Raw genomic sequence first — 22671 nt, 5'->3', positions numbered from 1 at the left:
CTTTAACTTCCCTTTTGTCTCTTGCAGAACGCCATACAAAGTAATACCTGTGACCACTGGGCAACAAACAGGTAAACTTTATTTTGTCTGAAATCAACTCTGGCATGTTTCTCAAGTTTGTAAATCCATATTTAAATGGACTGTTGAATAATATTTCACCTACACAGGATTTAATCCAGAATAAGTTAGGTGCCTTTAAATCAACAGAAGACTTCACTTAAATCTCCTTGGTTTTAGCTCTGCTCATCATATTTTCGCTGTGGGAGCTATGTTTTCATAGTATCAGCCCATAAATCTGCTATAACTTCTAAAGCTCTTTAGTACTGTGGTGGGAAAGGACCTCAGAACTGGCACACACATAAACACAAAATCTGGTTGCCAGTGTTTAAATTTTACAGCAGGTACCCATGGAATGAACTTGTGATAAAGCAGTGCCCACAGCACTATTGCAACTCGTAAATGGCACCTAAGTTTTGTTGAAGTTAATGTTTGCAACTAAGGGCATGTCCAGGCTGTTGCTATTCTGTAGATAGTATTCAATCACAAACCAGGAATTCAGATTGCACAGCTGAAGTGGATTTGGTTGTCTTGCACAATGAACCAACTTCCTCCAAAATTCAGGCTTTTCCCAATCAGGAAAGTGAGTGGAAAACAGTGGAAAGTGTGAGATAACAATTGCTCAATGTAATGTGAAAAAAAATCAGAACAAGTGCTCAAAAAGTAGCCAACTTTGCATACCCTTCCTGAAAACTTTGCGCAAACAAAACTGGGGAAATAGTCAGTAGACAGGTGATCTGGAAGCGATGAGGCTTGCTGGAGCATTTCTGTTTTGAACTCAAGTACAAAAATGCCCAAGTTCAAATGGCAAAAGAAACCACATCCAGTTGCATCATTTGTGAATGGCACACACATATTTAAATGGCTGCGTTTTCATGCAAGAAGCACAGAATTTTCGCCCAATCCTTTGCTCATGGCCAAAACCATTAGTGTTGAGTGCATTAGTAAACGGCCATTTAAATACTCATGTGCCATTCACAATTCATAGTACCACATTGTAGGGTGTTGTTGCTATTTTTGCCACTTGAACTTGGATGTTGGTCATACATGAGTTCAAAATGTAAAGCGTGGATCAGCCCTTCATACTGAAGGGTGGGTAAAGCAATTATCTGATGATAGTGATGATGATCATTAAAACATTTGAGGGGGGGTTGGTAAGAAAAAGTACCTTGTCCCCAATCCAGAGAAAAATATGAGTGAAGTCCCACCAACTTCAGAACTAACTTTCTGTGAATAAGGGTCATTATATTTGCTTTTGGGTGTTCAGAGGTATAGACTGCTACCACTTGTGTTTTCAAACTTAAGGGCTGAAAAGGCACACTTCAAGAGAAAATATGAGACTCTGGGGATTTCAGCTGAGAAAGGGAAAGAAACCTGCATGCTGAAGGCTCCTAACAAAATCACAAAAGCTGGCAGGCATGGAGCAAGCTAAGAAAGAAAACAGATGGCAAAGGAGAAGGCCAAAGAGGTAGTGTTTCATAAGCAGAGTTATCATTTCAGAAGCAGTTAAATTGCACCAGGCCTTTCCACAGAACTACACATGTAAGGGGAGAAGACTGAAAATGTTCAATTAAAATGGAGGCAATTCCAATGCAGAAGTACTTGTGGAATGGTTTTTTAAAACAACAATAATAGTTTCAAACAGCAGCAGTGCTATTCTCCATAGTAGTGCCTCGCCATTTATTGAGCCTCTTTTGTTTATTTCTTCTTAGTGCTTTCAATTATTGATTCCTTTATATTTTCATTCATTCTTTCCCATTTCTGGATGGGAGACCACATCTAGTCATGGTGAAGCAAGGGGTTGAGTGGGAAGAGCAGCAGCCACAGCAGCATGACCATTGAAGCATTTCCTTTTTGGTGTCTGCTTAAAACCTTTTTCAAGTGAGGAGCACCACTCCACCTTCTCACCCATGTTACTGAGTGCCTCTTCAGAAAGTGAGCAGGTGATGAACAGGCAGCAACAACAAGAGTAAATAGGGGCAGGGGGCTTTGGGGGTGTGCCCCGTGCAGGACTGTGGCCTTCAGCGGGTGCCCAACAATTGCCTTGATACCAGTATTGCTGGTGTGGAAAGATCTGTAGGAACAGGGCCGGTTCACCCATGAGGTGGAGTGAAGCTGCTGCCTCAGGCGGTGAAAACCCTTGAGTGCCCTACCCGCCCTGTTGCATCCACTAGCAGAGAAGCAGTGCAGCATTGGTGCTGATTTCCAGCAAGTTCTTGCCAAACTCTCATGGGATATTGTGGGGTACGATGATCTCATGAAATTTCAGTGAGATCTCACTGGGAATCAGTGTTGATTTCTTCACCAGTGGCACTTCCCATTTCTCCTCAAGAGGCAAAACAGGACACGCTGCTGCTGCTGCTGCTGCTGTTGCTGCTGCTTAGGAAACAGCACCTAACAAAAAAACCCTTGAACTGAAACAAGAATAAATGGCTGTACCTTTTTTGTTCCCTAATGGGATATGAGGTAAGAGATGGCAGAGACTGAAGTATTCATCACTGCTTCTCTGTGGAGCATTAGCTTCCTATCACATTGCCAGCGCATGTCATAGTCTCTTCATCTTACCTGGAAGCATCCTTGTCTACAGCTATCAGTTGGCATGTCTATGCCCTTCCGGTGAGCATGAAAAGCTATCACATAATTGACAGAAAACAAAGACGACAACAGTTTATCTCCAGGGACCTCAATAGGAATAGGAATGTTGGATCGGTAGAGATTTATACAGCTGTTCTGGTAGGAGGCTTGTGTAAGACACTGGGAACATGGCTCTTGATAGATGAGCCAATTTATGGTGTTTACGGAGCTTCAAGGGAACCCCGCAGAGTTTGTTTAAAAATTAAAGATATGCCCTATTGCTCTTGTGCCAGTTTTGCGATCTGACACCAAGATTAAATTGTCTAATTATGTCAAGACATGACACATTTGGATTAAGCAAGGATGTTTTGCTGGCAATTTCATCTCCATACAGAACACATCTCTCTCTCTCTCTCTCTCTCTCTCTCTCTCTCTCTCTCTCTCTCTCTCTCTCTCTCTTGTATTGACTCACAAGGCTTAAAATTTATCACAACAGTGCTGGAGGTGGGGGTGGGAGGACTGTATATAACACTTCCATTGGCCTGGCTCCTGATTGCTCTTTTGAGTAAGGCTTTTTTTTTTGAATCTCAACCCAGCCACGTGAATTATTCCCAGGGAGTGGTAAAAATGAAAACCAGAAGTCAAGGGTAGAGCATTAGTGGTATGGAGTGTTGTTTTGTGTGCTTGGTCTACTGCCCAGTTGTATCTGTCAGGTGATCATGCCAAAGTTCATTCACAATCACTGCATCTGTAATATGAATTTGTCCAGCTGGTCATGCTTTGTCACAGGTCAAGCATAATTTGCCCGAGTAGTTATTATTTGACCAGGCTGCTTTGCAGATATATGCACAAACGTCCTTGCTTTTGCCCCTTAATCTTGATGATGACTGTGAATCTATGCAAAATACAAAGGCAAACAAACTGTGTTGCCAAACTAAGAGGCCATTTGGTGATTCACATCTCCATATGAGCCAATTTCCCAGTTGTTTCCTGCAAAATTGAAATCGAAATCTGGATCAAAAACCTTCATGTGTGTTTTGTGTAAAGTGTGGATGTTTATATTAACAAGTGGCTCTCTTCAGGAAAGGGTGTTTTGGTCATGCTGTGACCTGCAGAGTGTCATCTAGTGGCAAAGTGGAAATGGGCCTTCTCTGTGGTGGCACCTACTTTTGGAATGCTCTCCCCACCTGTTAATTGGGAGGCATCAACTGTAGTGTGTTTTGGATGCTTGCTTAGTGTATAGATCATTAATTCTCAGTAATTTGATATTGTGGATATTTGTGGCTATATTTTGTTTTAATGTATGTTTTAGACCAGGGATGTCCAACAGGTTGATTGTGATCCCTGGGAGGTTTTGGTAGATCACAGTCGATCGCTGGGTCCCTTTCCTTCATGATCAAGGTGTCTCCCCTGCTGGGTCCCTTTCCTTAGCGCTGGTAAAATCGAACCCGGTCCTGCCCCCTTGCCCCATCTTCCATTGCTGCACGATCTGCAGAACAGAAGACAGAGTTTACTCAGTGAGGCTGTTCGTTTCCGCAGCAATTTCCCCCCCCAAACCCTTAAAAAGCTCAACAACTCCCTAAAGCAACTCCCTAAAAAAAGCTCAACAACTTTGACCTGAACCCCCCAAAAATGGGGATAGATCACTGTCAGTTTTTAATTCTGTAGGTCTCTTGGGAGTTGACCACCCCTGTTTTAGACTTGCATGAAAAGAAGAGCTTGCTGGGTGAGGCCAATGGCCCATCTAGTCTAGAATCCTGTTCTAGACTATTGTAAACTGCTTCAGAATTTGTAAGCGGTCTAGAAATTAATTATTTTAAATAATTAAATGTGCATGCATGCAGCATGCATGTGCCATCATCTTACGCTGGGAGAGTTTCTCAGGAAACAAATTAGCTTTTCTCCATATTCTGCAAGACAGTTAGTAAATGAAAATCCAATTCCGAATTAAGTCAAGACAAATTTGTGTTCTATAGAAGAAGCCTTTTCAACAGGGACTAGTTTTTTTCACTTCTGTCAAAAATCCCATCTCCCACAGGACTCTTTAAAGGTGGAAAAAATTGTCCTCCTTTACAACTGCTTACCCTGAGTGCAAGCCATTGATTCCACACCATCCACACAGGGTGGATAACATAAGAAGCAGGGAGACAGGTTTGCCCATGAGTCATACTTCTGTCTCTTGTATTCTTGAACAGTGCAGTTCTGCACAGTCCCTTAATTAGACCAGCTGCAGCTACAGTCTGTTCCCTACAAAACTATTCCAAGTGGTTCTTTGCAAAGGTAGCTGTGAAAGACCTTCAAGAGCATTTGAGGTATGTGCTGCTTCATTACAATGCATGTAAAATGAAAACCTGCATAAAACTATACTATACAGGAAAATAGGAGGCTGCCTTATGACAGACCAGGTTGTTTGTCCATTCTTGCCTGTTTTCCAGGGTCTGTCCCATCACAAGCTAGCTGATCCTTTTAACCGGAGAATCTGGGGGTTAAACCCAAGACCTTCTGCATACAAAGCATGTGCTCTACCCCTGAACTTTCCTCCCTAATTCATATTCATTGTAGCATTAAGCAGATTGTTCAGTCAGTTCAAGCACCTCTGCTTGCCCTGCAGAACAATCTCCCCTCCCTTCTCCTCCCCCCCCCCCATGCACTGCTCTGACGGTTATCCTGACAAAGACCCTGAGCAAATTTGGTGGAGATGGGGAGGGGGAGAACTCTGTTGTGCTAGCAAGAGTCCTTGCACTATTGAAACGGGATAGAATCTGACCCACACCATTCTGCACTGTCTGTTGAACTTTCTGGAGCGCATCTTTATTATGAGCAGTGTTTCTGTTTGCAGAATTTGCATACATCTGTTTGCTGGCCGAATCTGAAGGCTAACGTAAGTTGGCCTTTGAGAGAGGGAGGTCAGAGAATATGCTTTGTTCCCACACTGCAGGTGTTGCATCCACAGCATGGGCCCCTGCTGAATGTTATGCACTCATTCTGGGAAGAGCTCCCATTGACGTCAGACTAGAGAGACCTTGCTGAGAGTACGACATGCACAATAGGGAGTGACTGTGCAAAAGACACCCACACTGGAAATTCTGGGTTTTCCTTTGCAGCTGTAACCTATTAGCAGGCAGTCCTGCAAATCACCCAAATTTCACTCAAGAATATTGCATAGTGGTGGGGGTGGGGTTGCATTTGCAAAAAGAAAAAGAAAAGAAGAAGCTTTTGAAAATATTCCTTGCATACATCTAAGATCTTTTGGAGAAAACAAACTGCACAACTGTGGTCCATAAAAGTGGTGAAATAAATTTTAGGTGCACTATCAAAGTGAGCTGAAATAGGAACATTTTAACTGTAAGTCATCTAAAATTTTACTTTGTTTGTTTGTTTATAAAAACATTATTTATCTGCTAAGTCATAAGATGTATCCAAGTGGTTTACAAAGTGTAAAAAGTTGAAAAACCAATTTAAAAGTGAAAAATCATTTTGGGGGAATGAACTCAACACTAAACTGCCTGCACAGGTCTGGCACAACAGAAAACTTTCCAGCAGGTATTTAAGAGTTGGCACAGAAGGCCTTCTTATCCTTCTTTTGAGGATGATGATTATCTCTAATTCTTACCCGCACTTCACTGTAAGTTACAGCAGTGGTCTGATAGATCACAGTACTGACCTGGGGCTCCTTTCTGTAACAAAATATTTCTGTACTGCATGACATACATGCACAAGAAGTCCTAACAGCATCACTCCTTGTCCTCCAGAGCAGAGCTTTGAACACTATCTTTGCTGGTCATAAATATTTACTGAACTCTGGGGTTATAAAAACATCCATCTTCCGCCTTACTGGGCTACAGATGGTGATGATACCAACTACTCGGGACTATATGCTGGAAAATTACTGTCGGCTGCCAGTGGATTGTTGCAGTATGAACTCTCACAAACTGTTGCAAAGAAGAGGAATTTTCCCATAACAATTTCTGCCACAGTCTTGAGCAAGTGTGCCTTAGTTTCATCCAAACCGCATTACTGCAATGCACTGCATGTAGTGCTGTCATATTGGAGAAGTGTCCAGAAACTTCAGCAGCTTCAGAACATGGCAGGCAGAAGTCTTGGACTACCCTTTTTGCAGCAGCTTAATGGACCTCCTGCCTATTTCCAGGTTCAATTCAAAGTCCTGGTTATGATCTTTAAAGCCTTGGGCACCATCTCTCAACTAAGCATGACCATTCATTAAGCTCAACAGGGGGTGCTCTCTGTGTGCTCTGCCAACATCTCCCAAGGCCTTCTGGAGGTTCCCTCCCTGCAAGAAGTGAGGTTACAGGGAACCAGGCAGAGGGTCTTCTCGGTAGTAGCGCCTTCCCTGTGGAATGCCCTCCCATCAGATGTCAAGGAAATAAACAGCTATCTGACTTTTAGAAGACATCCGAAGGCAGCCCTGTTTAGGGAGGTTTTTAATGTTTGATGTTTTATTATGCTTTTAATATTCTGTTGGGAGTCTCCCAATGGGCAGGGTATAAATAAATTATTATTATCATCATCATCATCATCATCTGAGGGATGAGTGGCTGGAGTGCAAGACAGGGCCTTTTCCGTGGTTGCACCACTCAGGGTTTGTTCAGAATGCTAATTGTCAAGGGAGGGATTTTTTTTCAAGACTGCAGGTAGAAAGGGAAGATTGAAACCTCACCTCACCTGCATGCTGTGCTCTGATGATTATTACACACACGCACACACACACACAGAGAGAGAGAGAGAGAGAGAGAGAGAGCCCTCTGATAATTTGTTTCTAAAAAGAAGAAAACCAGAATATGATTGCTTATCATGTCATTATGTAATATGTAGTTAGGCCTTCTTTCAGACTCCTCTGAGAAGTGCTCTCCATTTGAATTGCCTGCCAAGTAGGAAGCAGGAGCAAATCTCCCACACATTGTTTCCTGTCTATGGACAGTCTGCTTGCCTCAGCAATGATACATACTATGGTAATTTTAGAACTTGGACCGATGGCACTTCCAGATGACATGCTGATTGCACATTCATCCTGATTTGTTTGCAGGAAGGTTAGACCACGTTGGCTGTTTAAGGAGCATCCATTTGGAACCCTTTGCCAGAGAGGTTAGATGACGTGTCAAAGCATGTGTTACCCGGCACTTTCCAGTACATTTCTCCATCCCTTTCCTCATCCCAAAATAATCCAGTCTTCTGCATGTACTATGTCTGAGCACCTTGAGCTCCTTGCAGGGAAGGTGGGATATAAATTAAATTTCAAAAGGAAGTGAGTTTGTCATATAACTCCTCCCAGTCACTTGTAGTTGCACAACCTGAATTTGTCAGTATGTGATTGAATTTCACTAAAGAAAAAACCCAAGCAGCAGTCTATATTATGTTCTTAATGGTCAGGGTGAGGGATTTAGTCAACCGCGTGTGTTACTTCACATAATAACTGCCCTTTTGTTTTATTTTATGGAGCACCTTTGCTGCTGCGAAGGAACCTGTCTGTGCCCTAAGGCAAGCACCAGAGGCTTGCACTTTAACTATTCACTGAGACAAGTCAGATTGGGGAGTGCTAGAGCAGGCATAGGCAAACTCAGCCCTCCAGATGTTTTGGGACTACAACTCCCATCATCCCTGACCACTGGTTCTGCTAGCTAGGGATCATGGGAGTTGTAGGCCAAAAACATCTGGAGGGCCGAGTTTGCCTATGCCTGTGCTAGAGACAGGGCCTTTTAAGTAGTGGCTCCTATTTTCAGTAGTGTCCCCATCCATTGTGATGTGTGCTTGGCTCCATCCCTTGGAGATCCGTTTCTTTGGGGCTGTCTTTGAGCAGTTTTATTAATCATGCTTCTTGCTTATACATGATTCTTTTTTAAGTTTTACAGTTTTATTCTATTGGCTTGGACTTGATAGCAATTTTTATGCAGGCTGAAGAGTGTTTTAGAGGGTGTGTTAAGCAACTTACTGTTCCTGATCTTTCTCTTTTTGTGATACGTTTTAGTTGTGTTATTTCAATGGCATTTGTGATTTATTGTATCGTATCTGAAAGCCACCTTGAAGAGACCTAATGTTGACAAAGACACAAAGAATTATATTTGGTCATGCTTCTTTGGAAAAATCAAAGTGCACTTCCCAGCTATATTTATTTGTGGGCACAGGGGGGGGGATACATAGTGATCTAGCTCATTAAGGTTGCCAACTCTTTTTCTGGCAGGGTTCCTGTGCCTTTTAACAGGCGTAGGAAAAGAAGTAGAAATTCAGGTGGCAAAGCTTACCTCAGGCTGCACCTGCTGAATTTCCACTTCTTACATAGCTGTAAGTTGGCAACCTTAATGAGCGAGATCACGACCTCACTCCCTTCTTTGGGAAATACAGTGGTACCTCGGGTTAAGAACTTAATTCGTTCCGGAGGTCCATTCTTAACTTGAAACTATTCTTAACCTGAAGCACCACTTTAGCTAATGGGGCCTCCCGCTGCCGCTGCGCCGCCGAAGCCCGATTTCTGTTCTCATCCTGAAGCAAAATTCTTAACCCGAGGCAATATTGCTGGGTTAGCAGAGTCTGTAACCTGAAGCGTATGTAACCTGAAGTGTATGTAACCCGAGGTACCACTGTACACAAGAGGGACCCTGCCAGGAAAATAAAAGTTGGCAACCCCTATAATTCCCAGAGAAGCTTGAGAGTAATGCCAATAAAAATTGTAGAGCATTCTGCAAATAAAAAAAGGATATTTTTAAATAAGTAGCTGCAATCATTGGAAGATTGTTCCCATTTCACAGATAGTGATATGAGGTCTAGAAATTGAGTAAACAGTTACTGTTGATGCAAGGGAAATGGACCTTTGTCTCTTTAAGACAAGAGGAACTGCTAGTCATATATCTTTACTGTGTTGTGGGGTTATAAAAGCATACGTCTTCGTTCTTTTATTACATCTATAAACATCAGGCTGCAGTTGACTGTTCCCTGGATTAGAATGTCCTAGCGCTTTAAGTGAGTTTTGACAGCGAGAGGGAGGGAATGTAGTACTTCTAGGGGTGGGTTTTTTCCCCTTTCTTTTCTTTTTTTTAAAGTGGATTCTTTTTATAGGACCTTGTCACTTTCTTGTAAACTTCAGCCGCTGCAAAAGTTCTGTGAGAGGCAATGAAACCAGGATATACCGGGTTCAGAGTTTGTTCTTCTTTGGCCTGTGTATAACATTCTGCTGTTTGTGAACGGTAAGCAGAAAGAAAAGTTTCGTGGTTTTGTTGAACACATTATTTATTTGAGTTCAGCCATTTGATTTCCAGCAGAAGTTTAAGCTGCTTTTTTTAAAAAAAAAGTGAAAGCTATTTACTTATCTAGAACCAGTCTTTCTGTTTACTCTTCTGCTTGCTGCATTTTAGAATTGCTTAACAAAAATGAAACAAAGTGGAACAATGAGGGTCTTGTATTTTAGTTGTATTTGGATCTACTTTGATTTAGTGCTTTTGAAGCTTTGCTGGATTATTCCAATTCTGAGGTTCGTAGTAGCTAAAATAAAATATTTGCAAAAAGTAGGGATGGGGAAAAGAGTGATATATCTTATTATGTACATCAGGACAACGAGAGAAGGCATGCCTTAATGAGAGCTGTAGCCAACTGGAATATTTTTTTTTAAATATTAGAATGCAATAATTCATCAGATATATGATCATTCAACTGTGTATTAATCTCATGAATATCTTCTTAGTATTCCCCCCCCATTAAGACTAGAGAGAACAAATGCAGGAAATTGCTACTTTAATTTTATCCTTGCATTATGATCTGGGCTTAGTAGCATTCAAAATATGGTTGAGTTTTACTTGAGCTGTTAATTTTGCTCTTACATAGAACACTGCAATCTGACTTTTAATATTTAAAAGCAAATTAAAATAAGTAATTTTGTATTACACATCACATTTTCTAAAATAAGCAGCTGCAATAAGCTATAGCAGCAGTTCCCAAACTTTTTGAGTCGTAGAGCACTTTTTGGAAGAGAAATTTGTCATAGAGCACTATCGTCGTCCTTATGCCAAAGGCACATATTTATTTAATTTTCTTTCCAATTTCTTCATAGAGCACTTGGAGATGCTTTGCAGAGCACCAAGTGCTCCATGCAACACAATTTGGAAACTGCTGATCTATTGTCTTTGGTTTATATTAGAAAGATATATTATATACCTCTGATTACCATATCCTGGAGGCATGAAGCTTTCCAGAGTTGGCTACTGTTAGAGATACAATCTTGCTCTGATTCAGCATAAGCATTTCTTCCTTTAAAAATATCTGTGGTCTGTGCATGATTTTGAAGCGCTTTCTGGTGGTACATCTCTTCCAAGACCAACTTACATTGCCTTCCATGCAGTCAGAAATTATTGTACAAATGCTACCCTGTTCCTAGCTTAGGAAAGCCTGCGTCTCTGAAATAGCAACTAATGGGGGGGGGGGTTGATTCTAATAGATACATGCACATGAAAATGTTGTATCAGAATGTATCCTCCATATACATTTCCTCAAAGTGTCTGGCAAACCTCTCATGGCCAGCCATGATGTGCTCCAGGAATCTGACCCAAGTGCATGGTAGCTAATCCACAAGGGTAACTAGACCATAAGGAACGACTCTGCTGGCTGACTCCTCAGGGATGTGATGGATGCAGAAAAGTATGACTTCGTTGCTGACCTCACTGCTGCACAGTGGGAACATTTATGTATCCTATTATGTGTTGGATCAGCTTGATAGCAATGTTTCAACCGTCATCCATCCCACTCCTTCAACCGTTCCTCAAAATACCAAGGAGAATTGCTATCTCCATGGTCAATTATGTCAGTGGCCCTAGGAATCTCACTGTTCCACACTGAAATAGAAGCACCGAGAGGATCACTTGGTCAAGCCACTGTAATGTCCCCCAGAGCCATCAGAAATCCATTAGAATTTATCAACCTCCAAGAGCGGACCACCCCAAGTGGTCCCTTTCTCCTGCAGGATGCAAGACCAAACTTTACCAGGAAGTGGTCTGACCCATGACAATAGGGCAGCATCTAGCCCTCCTGTTTCCAGACCCTTCCCATTTGGAGCAAAGGGCAAATCAAGGCTGTCCCTTGCTCCGTCCTATAGGGCACATTACAGAGCAAGATTGCACTGTGTTATAAGAAAAACCTGCTCCTTTTCCCTTATGGGGTACCCAAGAGCCCGTATAGAGTCCTTATGTAGGTTCTCTATTGGTAGGAGAAAACAACAGAGGCCAACCAGAGAATATGGAGAAGCAAAGCAGCTAGTAAGCCTGTTCTTTATTAAACTGTTGCAACAGGGTGCTTGCTCCCCACCCCCACGCAAGAGGGAGGAGGAACCCAGAACCATGGTGTGCAAGCCCTTATATAGACTTTTGAAATTACCACCCTGTAGCTCAAGTAGCTTAATACATCAGACATACATCACAGAAGAGGCGGTCTACAGCAGAATCCTGTCTGGCAGGAAACCAGTTAATGGGTTTACCTCAGTAGTGTCCAAACTTTTTTCAAAGAGGGCCAGATTTTATGAAGTGAAGGGCCGTGAGGGCCGACCAGAGGGCCAACCAAAGTTGTTAATCTTTTTTTAGGATTGAAGTTGTTGAGGTGTTTTTTTAGGATTTTACCCCAGGAAATAAACTGCCACAGGAGCTGGATTAAACTGACCGGTGGGCCAAATTAGGCCCCCCAAACGGACTTTGGACATGCCTGGTTTACCTGGACAACCTGACCATTCTTTTGTGATGATAAATACTTAATTCCTGAGTCCAGGTCACAGGCTTACCCTATTCATACACAAATGTGCCCTTAAGGCGGGATTTGTGAGTGCAGAGACAATGGGGAGGCTTTCCCCATTTCCTTCCAAACTGCAGCGTAATATTTGAGGTCACTGAAAGAGTCGAAATGGCTTTAGGACTGTTTTCCTGTACTGCTTCAGGCATGTGGTTTATATATTTATGTATGTGTTTGCCTGGTACATTTATGAACATTTATTTTATATCTTAGACCTTATAATTCTCATAACAATTGCAAGACCAGAAAGGAGAAAGCAAGCAACTGTAATATTTTAAAATCATAATATTTATGATTAATAATAATCATTATTTATAAAGGACCTCAAAAGCTAGGTGCTGTCTGATGATTGAGTTAAAAAGAAGAAATCCTACCTGCAGTCTTGCAGTCAAAGATAATATAGGTATACAATGGGGAACTAAACTTTGCAGGCTTTGCAAATGCGGTGAGGAAAATTGAGGGAGAATAAGCGTTTGAAACGTGAATAAAAGCACTTCAAACCAAAACAGTACAAGCTTTTTCTACGGCATGGTAATAGATCTAACAGATAACTTTCAGACCACAGGTATTGGAAACAACGCACCAGCACTCTAGCTTTCAGGACTGCTAAACACAACTGAGAGAACCTGAGTAGCAGCACACCTTTGTTTCCTAATCCCCTGCGGTAGACAAAGTGGCTGAGAGTGTTTCTCCAGCTGGATGCAATGAGCAAGGAACAGCAAAAGGAAGTTTGGGCTGTACTGGACAATGAGTATACTGATAGGAGTTTATGGTTGCTAGACCTTTCCCTGGATTCAGTAAGTTTAATAATTTAATAAAAGTTTAGGGTGTTAAAATGTGTGCCAGACCACTGTAAACCCTGGATCTAATAAGTGTTAAAGGCTAATTAAGACAGCCAGAGATTATAGAAGAGAGCTGGGAGCAATGTGAGTTGGAAGCTGAGAATAGGGCGTAATGGGACGGAGAAACAAAACAGCAAGCAGGAGAGTCGGAGCAACGTTTGAGAGAAATGTTCAATGTCCCTTTGAATCCAAGGCTGTGGCTACAGGATAAACAAGACCCTTTGGGAGTGTTAATGCTATGAATCCCTCAATCGTAGGCTCAGGTTGTATATATTCGTAAATAACCCCAAGATCATGAAGATGCCACACAGTCTCTGCTGTGCCTCATTCCAAAGGCAAACACAAACCCTGGGTAAGTGCCGGGAACTCCTGGGCTTTCGCAGTGCTCAGAGATTGGTTTTGACATGCAACAATACAGAGCTCTCATTGAAGAAACATGCATGAACACTTTTGCTCCTGAGGCCTTATTAGGTCTTTTTTACTTTTTAAATATGATTGTTACACAGTTAGGCTCTTGTGTACCTCTTTTGCAAATGCAAAGTTTTTTTTCCATTACTTCCCCCAAAAAAACTGTGCAGGGAGAACTTAGGGTCAGTAGGCCAGGGCTGCCACAGCAGGGAGAAGTGACCTGCTTTGGAGCACTGTGATGGGGAGATAGATGGAGGCAGAAAATAGTGGCTGAGATTTGCAGCAAGATTTTATTATTATTATTCATGTGTTGGCACCATAAGGGACCAGAGGGCACTATTTGGGACCATTTGGGGCAGCATGCAGTATCATCTTGGAGCACTCGAAGGCTGCAGTAAATAATAATAATAATAATAATAATAATAATAATAATAATAATAATAATTTTAAAGCTGCAAAATTTTCATACGGCCCATTTTCAGAAAAACTTTCCATGTGTTGTTTGGGTACATTCATGAGCCCAGTCTGCAGTATAGGTAACCTGACCCTCTGTTTCAGCACCACAAAAAGCACTGTATTTCAAATGCTGTTGCCCTAAACTTTGTTAAACAGCAACTTAGCCCAAGCCTGATCAGTCCTGATGAGAAACAGCAATGTAATTTACATATTAATCCTCTAAGGATAAAGCAAATGTTGAGGGTGACCTGTACCCCTTGGAACCCTTAAATTTCATTTAAACAGGCACTTGCTGTTAGTTTGTCTGAAGCAAGGAAATATCATTGTCTTGATAAATCAGTGCAGTCCCACTGCTGGCTCATGTTCAGTTATCATCTATAAGAATCTCCAGATCATTCTCTAAAGTGCTGTTCCTTGGTTGCCATACGTTTGATGTGTTGGCATTATAAGTTTCCTTTACCTTGGCACGAAAATGGCATCAAAGTAAGTGTCAGACAAGTTTCTTTGCAGAGAGCACTCCATGGGCAGGGTGCCACAATCAAGGAGGTTTATTTCCTGTTACCCATCTGTTGTACTTCAAACTGGCACTGCATTAGAAATCCCTCCCACTTTTTGTTATTTAACATTCTCCAAAAAAAATTCAAAACTGCATTAAGAAAGTATCAGAAAGAAGATTCTGGTGAAATCATCCTGGGTGGGAGGTATGGTTTTGTTGTGCTTGCCGTACTTTCAGGGTTGCCAAGGGCTTTTTGTGAGGACCCCTTCTTTCATTCTATAAAGCATCTCTCCAGGGGTCTGAGTACCTGGGTATTTCCTGAAACCCCCATGACAGCCTCAGCCTGGCTTTCTCTATAAGCATGGGAAGGTGGTGAGGCTACTTACTGTGCATCTGACTGCTCATTGTTTTTCGAGTGAAGTCTTTTTACCTTTAAGGGTTGAAAGATATGTTTTAAAGATAAAAGGAAGAGCATCCCTTAAAGGCAAAATCTAAGAGTGCAGGAATCTCAGGTACTCAGTGGCCAGCTGCGCCAGCCTCCCATGCTCCAATGTATGTGGTGGGGGAAACATCGTCCAGTACCTTCTGCCATGGGGTTTTTTTTCCAGATCAGGAAGTACAAGAAGTTGGGGAAGCCGCAGAACACTGGGAAAATGTTTAATAGAAAGTTCTCTTTTCAACCACTTCACCATGAACCCTGCACTGACCAAAATTATAAAGCAATTCTAAAGTCTCCTGAGAATGGAAACAGAGAAATGGAAGCCTCTTTTTTTGTAGGGAAAGGCATTTTTGAGAAATCAGATGACATGTTTTGGCACACCACTAATTCAGACAATGGAGGTACTCAGAGAAGAGCTCTGCTGAAGAACTTTGAGTACAGGTAGCGGGTAATATTCAACACTAATCCTTCTCAGAGGAGGCCTGTTGAAATTAAGAAACAGGACTGAGGTTCATTCATTTCAGTGGGTCTACTCTGCATAGGACTTGGTCGAATACAAACCAGATGATTGTTCGGGGACCCTGCAGTTACTTTCTAAAATGCCCTCATAGCATGGTGATATAGTACCTTCTCTTTTACCTATAAGCAATTCACGAAGTGGTTTAAAGTTCGTAACCAGGTCCTGTTTATTGAACTTGCATTCCAATTTGTTTGAACAAAGCTTGTACAAGGGACACACTGTATCTACTGTTTGCTGAGCATCCATGCTGATTTGTGTGCACGAAGGTTATACAACTTCCCATAAATTAATTGTTATTCCACACTTTCTAGTGTATTTTCACATCACTTTCCGTACTTCAAAAGTCATTTTTTAAAAAAGTAGTTTTTGTGCATAAGAGTTCCAGACCACTTTAATCTTCTCTAATTGCCCAAATCTAAATTTGCCAACGTGCAGCTGATCCCCTCCTGCAATACAGTAACAGTTTGGAGGCAGTCCAGGAATTTGTCAGGTTTTAATATCATTGTAAATTTTGATTTGTTAGCTGCTTTGAGGTTCTTTGGAAAATTTGGTGGCATTATGTGTCCATGAAATGATTGAAGTGCAGACATAATATGGCCATACTTTACATTTATCTAATTCAGCCTCACAGCAATAATTTGAAGTAGGCTGTTGTTGTTTTCATTTTATAGAACAACACAATGAGGCCAGGAGAAAATTGACTTTACCAGATTCAACCATCATATACATAGTACCATAATTTGAACCTATGTCCCAATCCAATATAGTATTCACAGAAGCCTGTGTGCATTTCTTTTTTCTGCTTATCTCGACAAATAACTGGTAGGTGTAGCAGATTTTGTTCCCACTCTGCCTAGTACTAAATACCTTTATTCCTACAGGTGCTTACATATGCATTAGAGAGAGAGAGAGAGAGAGAGAGAGAGAGAGAGAGAGAGAGAGAGAAAGAGAGAGAATAATTTGAGGAACTTTATGCATTTTTCTTCTCTTTCCTTCCTCCTTTCACCCTTTTAAAAAATCTAAGCATGTGTAACTATTAATGAATAAGGCCATGTATTCACTTGAGAATGGAAAGTGTATTTCACTGACTATCAAACTGCAGTGCTTAAAAGCACATTACGAGGGTGTTTTTGAATGGAAAAGCAAAATTGATGCCCCCCACTGCATATTGGAAATTGCTGTTACTTTCTGAAATGCCCTCATCGCATGCTGGTAGAGCACCTCCTCTTTTACCTATAAGCCATTTATATTTGGTTAATCAGAGGTTTGGATAAGCTTGAGTGCTGCCATATAGAGAGGTTTGGGGGAATATATGCTGAATTCAGATTAACTGGAAGATTGGCATAATAAAGGTTTGCTGATTGTGCTTTAATGTAGCTGTTTCTTTTAGGGGTAAAAAGAAAGGCAAATGTTCCCACTCCCTAAGAATACCTTCAATATTCATATATGGAGTAAGGGTTTCCCCCCCCCCCCCGAAGGTGACTATTATGAGTCTAAAAATAACACCTTTGGTTACATTGTTGAAAATGTCATTTATAAAGGCTATCCATCTTCACAATTCAGAGCACAATTTAGGCTGCAATCCTATACCTACTTACCTGGGATACTAGACTGACAACGGCAACTTTTTGCAAGTATTGATTGGACGAGGATAGCCAAGCTTATTTTCTTTGCTAAATATGCCATTAAAAAAAAATTCTGTCAGTGTGGAAGCTGAAATAGGTCTGCTATCCTCCATCTTACATTCATTAGTCTCCCATTACTTTATATTTTTAATAGAAAAAGAAGAACTGTTCCAGAATTTGCTGGCGCAGGTGATTGAGCAATTCTCCAGGTAATATTTTTATGCAATAGTTTTAGTGTAATTATATTTCTCCTTGCATTCATTTCAACACTGCAGTCCCCAAACAGTTTGCTTTGAGATAAATGCGCCAGCTTTTCTCTCATTGTTCTGCATAGTGAATATGGTATGCCTGAGTCATTTAAAAGTTTATACAGGCTAGTCAAGCAGAGAAAGATGAATTAATTGAAGGCTGCAATCCAGAACCCAATGGGATTTTCCAGTGACTAAACATGCAATGAATTCACTGGACTCTCCCCCCCCTCCATCTTGTAACTGAAAGGAAATAGAATTCATCTATGCTGCATTTTGTAAGAGGGATGCAAAATCCCTAGCATTGTTCTAACTAAATCAGAGTGTTCAACTCCTTAGCTCCTTAATAAACCACTTACATGATTGCAAAATAAAATACTGTAAAGCAACATAAATGAAGCCACAGAGAAAATATAATCAATGCTGCTGGAATAAAGATCAGGTTATTATATTAAGAAAGGAAACATTAATTTACACATACAGACTCTTTAGAAATGTAAAGATAGACACACCAGCCCACATACCCTGTGTGTGAAATCCAGGAAAAACAGAGCTTCTAAAATGGAGGTCAGCTACCGCATTTATTTCATGAAGGGAAGCTTTACATCCCATTAAAGTAAGCAACTCCACATAGATAAAGATTCCCCTTTATGGCGATAGCACAGTGTTAGCACAGTGGGAATTCTGCTATTTGCATATTGGAATAATTTTGCCTGTAGCTGATCACTAGACCAAAGCAACAACTTATTAATGGGGTATCTGCACTTATTGGGTTTAAAAAAATAATAATGTATATTTAAATGGATTCAAAGTCTGAGTTTTATATTAATATTTTCCCCATCAACAGAATTCAGGTTTGTTATAAAGTCACTTAATTGTACAGCTATCAAAGACGTGCATGCATTCCTGTTTAATTTTTTTCTCTCCCTCCAGGGTATTTAAAATTGATGAACTGAAAACCGACATAGATAATCACTTGGCAATGCTGGAGAAAAGAGTTGAATGTGAGTATTTTTATTTTTAAAAAAACATAGGCAATTGAAACCTGGAATTAATTTTGTGTCAGTTTGAGACGGTGCTGAGCCCCAGAGGTACAGATATATCTCATTAGGACCATTCCTCCTGCCTTCTATCTTATGTGAGGTACAAAACTATACTGAAGAGGGAAGGGGTGAATCTACAAAATATAGAATTACTCGTTAAAGTAAAAGTCTCAATTTACATTTTGCATCTTTCTGTTACAAGGAATATCTGGAAAGAATTATATAGAGACCCAGCTCCTGTAATTGTACCCAGTTTGTAAATCAATCCAATCCATTAAACTAAAAAGACTCAAGTCCCCAGACCAGGTTTAGGCTCCTGTGCATGCTTGACAAATGTAGCAATCTACAACACCCATACATCCTTATGCCTCCTCTACTTTCTTCTTCCTACTTTTTTTTTTGGGGGGGGTGATGCTTTCAGGCTTCATTCTCATGCTGCTGCTCTCCCAGATATAAAAAGGGGAATGGGAGCTGTGCTCCTAAGACTGCCCATTTGCAGCACAAAAATGCATTTTGCTCAGTCCAGAATTGTTCACGCTTCTCCTCAACATACTGCTTTCAGTCCATATTGATTCTCTATATCCTGCCACCCAGAAGGTTTACTTGATGCACATTTGAAAATCCTCCCTTTCATTAGGCTATTCAGAAGGAAGTGGTGATTACAACATTGTTGAGCAGGTGTTAGTATTGTACAGGCTGCTTTTGATCTAGATTTATTCTAGAACCTGCCATCCACAATGGCATGTGGATGTTTGAATACGTGTTTGAAAATCCTTCCCTTGGTTAGATTACCCTCATCGTTTCCTCCCTGCACTTTCCCCCAGATGAATGCATAAGGAGCTGGTGGTTGCCATCTTGGCATACACTCAGCCATAATGCCATTGGTCAAGTGTGAATACACACAAACACCCCTATTGCTGGGACTTCTTACAACTGTTTTCACCTGTTGTTAACTGGGCACACTGTGGGGTAATAATGTAGATTCAATCTGTAATGACCTTTTATTTTTGGAATGAAACCAGTTTCTCAAGAAGCACTTCTCAGGGCAAAATAAAAAAAATGCAGTAGATCAAGATTGATGGCTTTTGGCAAAGATATAATTCTCCTGACTCCTGCCTGCTTTTCATAGGCTGGCTACTTTCTGAAGCCTTCCCCCCAACCCCACCCCACAAGTGCTGCTGAAACACCTATATATTTCCTTTGAAGTTCTCAGTAAACTGGTGGTAACCATTGGGACACACACGAAAGCTTATACCCAGAACAAACTTAGTTGGTCTCTAAGCTGCTACTGGACAATTTTTTAATTTACTCCACGTAAGTACTAGGTAGTCTATTGCCCTGAATATGCAGGAAGAGGAGAGAGAGAGAGAAACAGCAGAGACAGGTTTGCAACCTTATACATCTTGCTTGCCAGTGTCATTGTGGGAAGTAGGGGGACTAGATGATTATATGTACACAATGAGATAAGCAGACAGAACAGAGAGAGGGAGATTGGGGAAAGGGAGAAAGCTTCCTCAACAATCTCCTGGTTGCTAAATGTGGCATAGTTCATAGCCTGGCAGATGGAACAAGGGTGGAGACAACAACAACCCTAAAACAGCACAGCCACTGCCACTGCCCACCTGAATGTACAGCCAGGACCATACTGCTGCGTTTACTCAGGAGCAAGCCCTATTACACTCAGTGGGACTTACCTCTGAGTAGACATGGACTCAGATACATTCGTCACATTAATACATTTTGAATGCGTTATAAGCATACACCAGATGTTGCCAGAGAGCAAAAAGGAGTTTATATGGATTTTTACATAGGCTTTCTTTGGGTAACGATTTATAACATATGTAATGGTTGTGAGGGGTTACTTGTGCGTAAATTGCCTTCGGTTTAGTTAGTTTGCTTGCCCAACCATGCTTAGGGTCAGAGCTTGCCCTCCGTGACCTGTTAGTCACTTGCAGAATCCGTCAGTGGGCGTTTCTTGAACCTCTTCCAGCATAAAAGCTGTTTGACCCCGAGTCTCCTCCTATGTTCCCTGCGCGGAACGCGTCTGTGCAAGTAAGGGGAAGGCAGGGGCGTGCCAGCGCTCTCTCCACTAGTTTCGGGTGAAGGGTCTTGGAGCCCTGTCACCAATTCCTCCATCTCCCTCTCTTCTCTATTGGTGTTACACTGAATTCCTTCCCCCCTGCTGGTCCCCTCTCCAGCATCGCTCGGGAGCCCTGCCTCCGCTTCTCGCTCTGATGTCAGTTCCCTGACAACATATTTATAGCGTTTTTAACCTACGTCTAGATCCACCCATGTATAGGATTGCAGTTTACATTAACAAGTCACACGGTCTTCTGAGTCTTTGCCCACTAAGTTTATGTCTCTACTAGCAGTTGCACCAGACATCTTAGCCCCTGAGGTATCAGAACATCTCAGCATCAGATTAATATCTACTGTTCCATGAGCCAGTTTTCTTAAAAAATCAAGCCTCTCCTCAAATGTCTAGTACACACACAGTATATATATATATATATATATATGCCTGAGGGCAGGCAGGCAGGTAATTGAAGAGATTAGTTGAGCATTATGAAAAGGAAAATCCTTTGAAAACATTTTGTTTACAAACACAGTGGAGACCACTGGGTGGTATTCAGCTAAGTTTTACTGAGAGTAATCCCACTGAAATGAATGAACCTAATTTAGTTGTTGCCATTAATTTAATGGGCCTGCTCTGTGTAAACCCTGGTTGAATACCACCCAATGTACCAAAAACATTGGTACATTGCTGCCGCCCGCCAGCATTTTAAAATCGCCCTGGGACAGCTGAGGAATTCTCTGCTGTCCCGGGGCGATTTAAAAGCCCCCGGGAAGGCAGGCAGGGGGGACAAAGACTTTTGCCCCCCGCCCGCCTTCAGAAGAGGTCCTGGACCTCTTCTGAAGGTGGGCGGGGGGCAAAAGTCTTTGCTTCCCCCCGCCTGCCTTCAAAAGCCATCCGGGATAGCGGGAAGCGCTTCCCTGCTATCCCGGACTGCTTTTAAAATGCTGGCGGTGGGGAGCAAAGCCTTTCGGCCCCCGCTGGCCTTCCTGGACCTCTTCTGAAGGCCGGAGGGGGGGGAAAGGCTTTGCTCCCCACCGCTAGCATTTAAAAGAGGTCCCCGGAGATTTCCCTATGGGCTTTCTTCTTGCGAAGCAAGCCCATAGGGAAATTCGTTTTGCGAAGCGCCTCCAAAACGGAAAACCCTTTCGTCTACTGGGTTTTTCGTCTTGCGAGGCGTTCGTCTTGCGGGGCACCACTGCAGTTTGCATAGGAGAATCCAGTGCAAGCACACCCAGCAGACAATTTTTCATACATACAGTCCTCTGCTACTGTTATTTACATGTGGAAAGGTATGATGGCTTAGCTCCCCAAAATGAGATTGTGGGTACATTGGTGGTTCTGCTACTTCCCTGCACAGAGCAAAGCCATGGTTGGATAAGGGCAAACAGGGCTGGTGCCTTCCACGGTCTTTCAAAACTTGCTCTTCTTTAGCGTTCCTCTTTAAAAGTGGGGGTGAGTAAAATAAGTTTCACTTCATTAAAGAGGTAATAATAATTCGTGAAAGCAGAGGATTTATGAAAAATGAACTGACATACTGATGGCAAACTTGGCTTGATAGCAATCAAATTTGATTTCAATCAAGCCTGACTCATTAAGACATGTTTTCCTTTTTACACACTACTATTTCTCATTTTCTTTCTTCATTCACCTATTCAAATGCAGCAATCACATTTGCATGTATTATGGAAGCTTCTTCTTTTCAGACAAATATGAAAGCTTAATGTCACCCCTGGAGAAGTTCCACTTGACTTGCATTACACAACAAATGGGAGGAGCTCAGGAGGATATTAGCCTTTTTAGTAGTAGTAGTAGTAGTAGTAGTAGTAGTAGTAGTAGTAGTTTATTAATGCTTGGGCCTTAGGCCATTCACACATAATATGCATAATATGTCCAGCCACTTTTGATTGATGGGGTCTGTGTGGAGAGGGTAACAACGTTCAGATTTTGGGGCATTGAATTACAAGAGGATCTGTCCTGGAGTGTCAACACAAGGGGGCTTGTGAAGAAGGCACAGCAGAGACTGTACTTTTTGAGAATTCTAAGGAAAAACCATCTTCCGCAGAAACTGCTGCTTGCCTTCTATCACTGTGCCATTGAGAGCATGCTCAC

At 41.7% G+C, this 22671-nt stretch overlaps 1 protein-coding gene across 8 annotated transcripts in view; it reads left to right on the top strand.

The window, feature by feature from the left end:
* The window catches only part of PDE9A (phosphodiesterase 9A), a 66373-nt gene that overhangs the window by 19275 nt on the left and 24427 nt on the right, over nucleotides 1-22671 (top strand). For 2 of the 8 annotated variants that reach the window (XM_081907955.1, XM_081907957.1), the window contains 3 exons: nucleotides 28-71; nucleotides 17349-17403; nucleotides 18376-18446. In XM_081907955.1, coding sequence (XP_081764081.1) covers nucleotides 28-71; nucleotides 17349-17403; nucleotides 18376-18446 — 170 coding nt within the window. Of the gene's footprint in view, nucleotides 1-27; nucleotides 72-4843; nucleotides 4944-5726; nucleotides 5977-9565; nucleotides 9604-9628; nucleotides 9828-17321; nucleotides 17404-18375; nucleotides 18447-22671 lie in introns of those variants that run through there. The other 6 variants (XM_081907954.1, XM_081907956.1, XM_081907959.1 and 3 more) reach the window with 5 other exon arrangements.

The sequence above is a fragment of the Podarcis melisellensis genome (assembly GCF_964234715.1).
Source record: "Podarcis melisellensis genome assembly, chromosome: 4".
In the NCBI taxonomy this organism is placed as follows: Eukaryota; Metazoa; Chordata; class Lepidosauria; order Squamata; family Lacertidae; genus Podarcis; species Podarcis melisellensis.
Note: the sequence above shows the minus strand (reverse complement) of the source record. Positions and strands in the feature narration are given on the sequence as shown.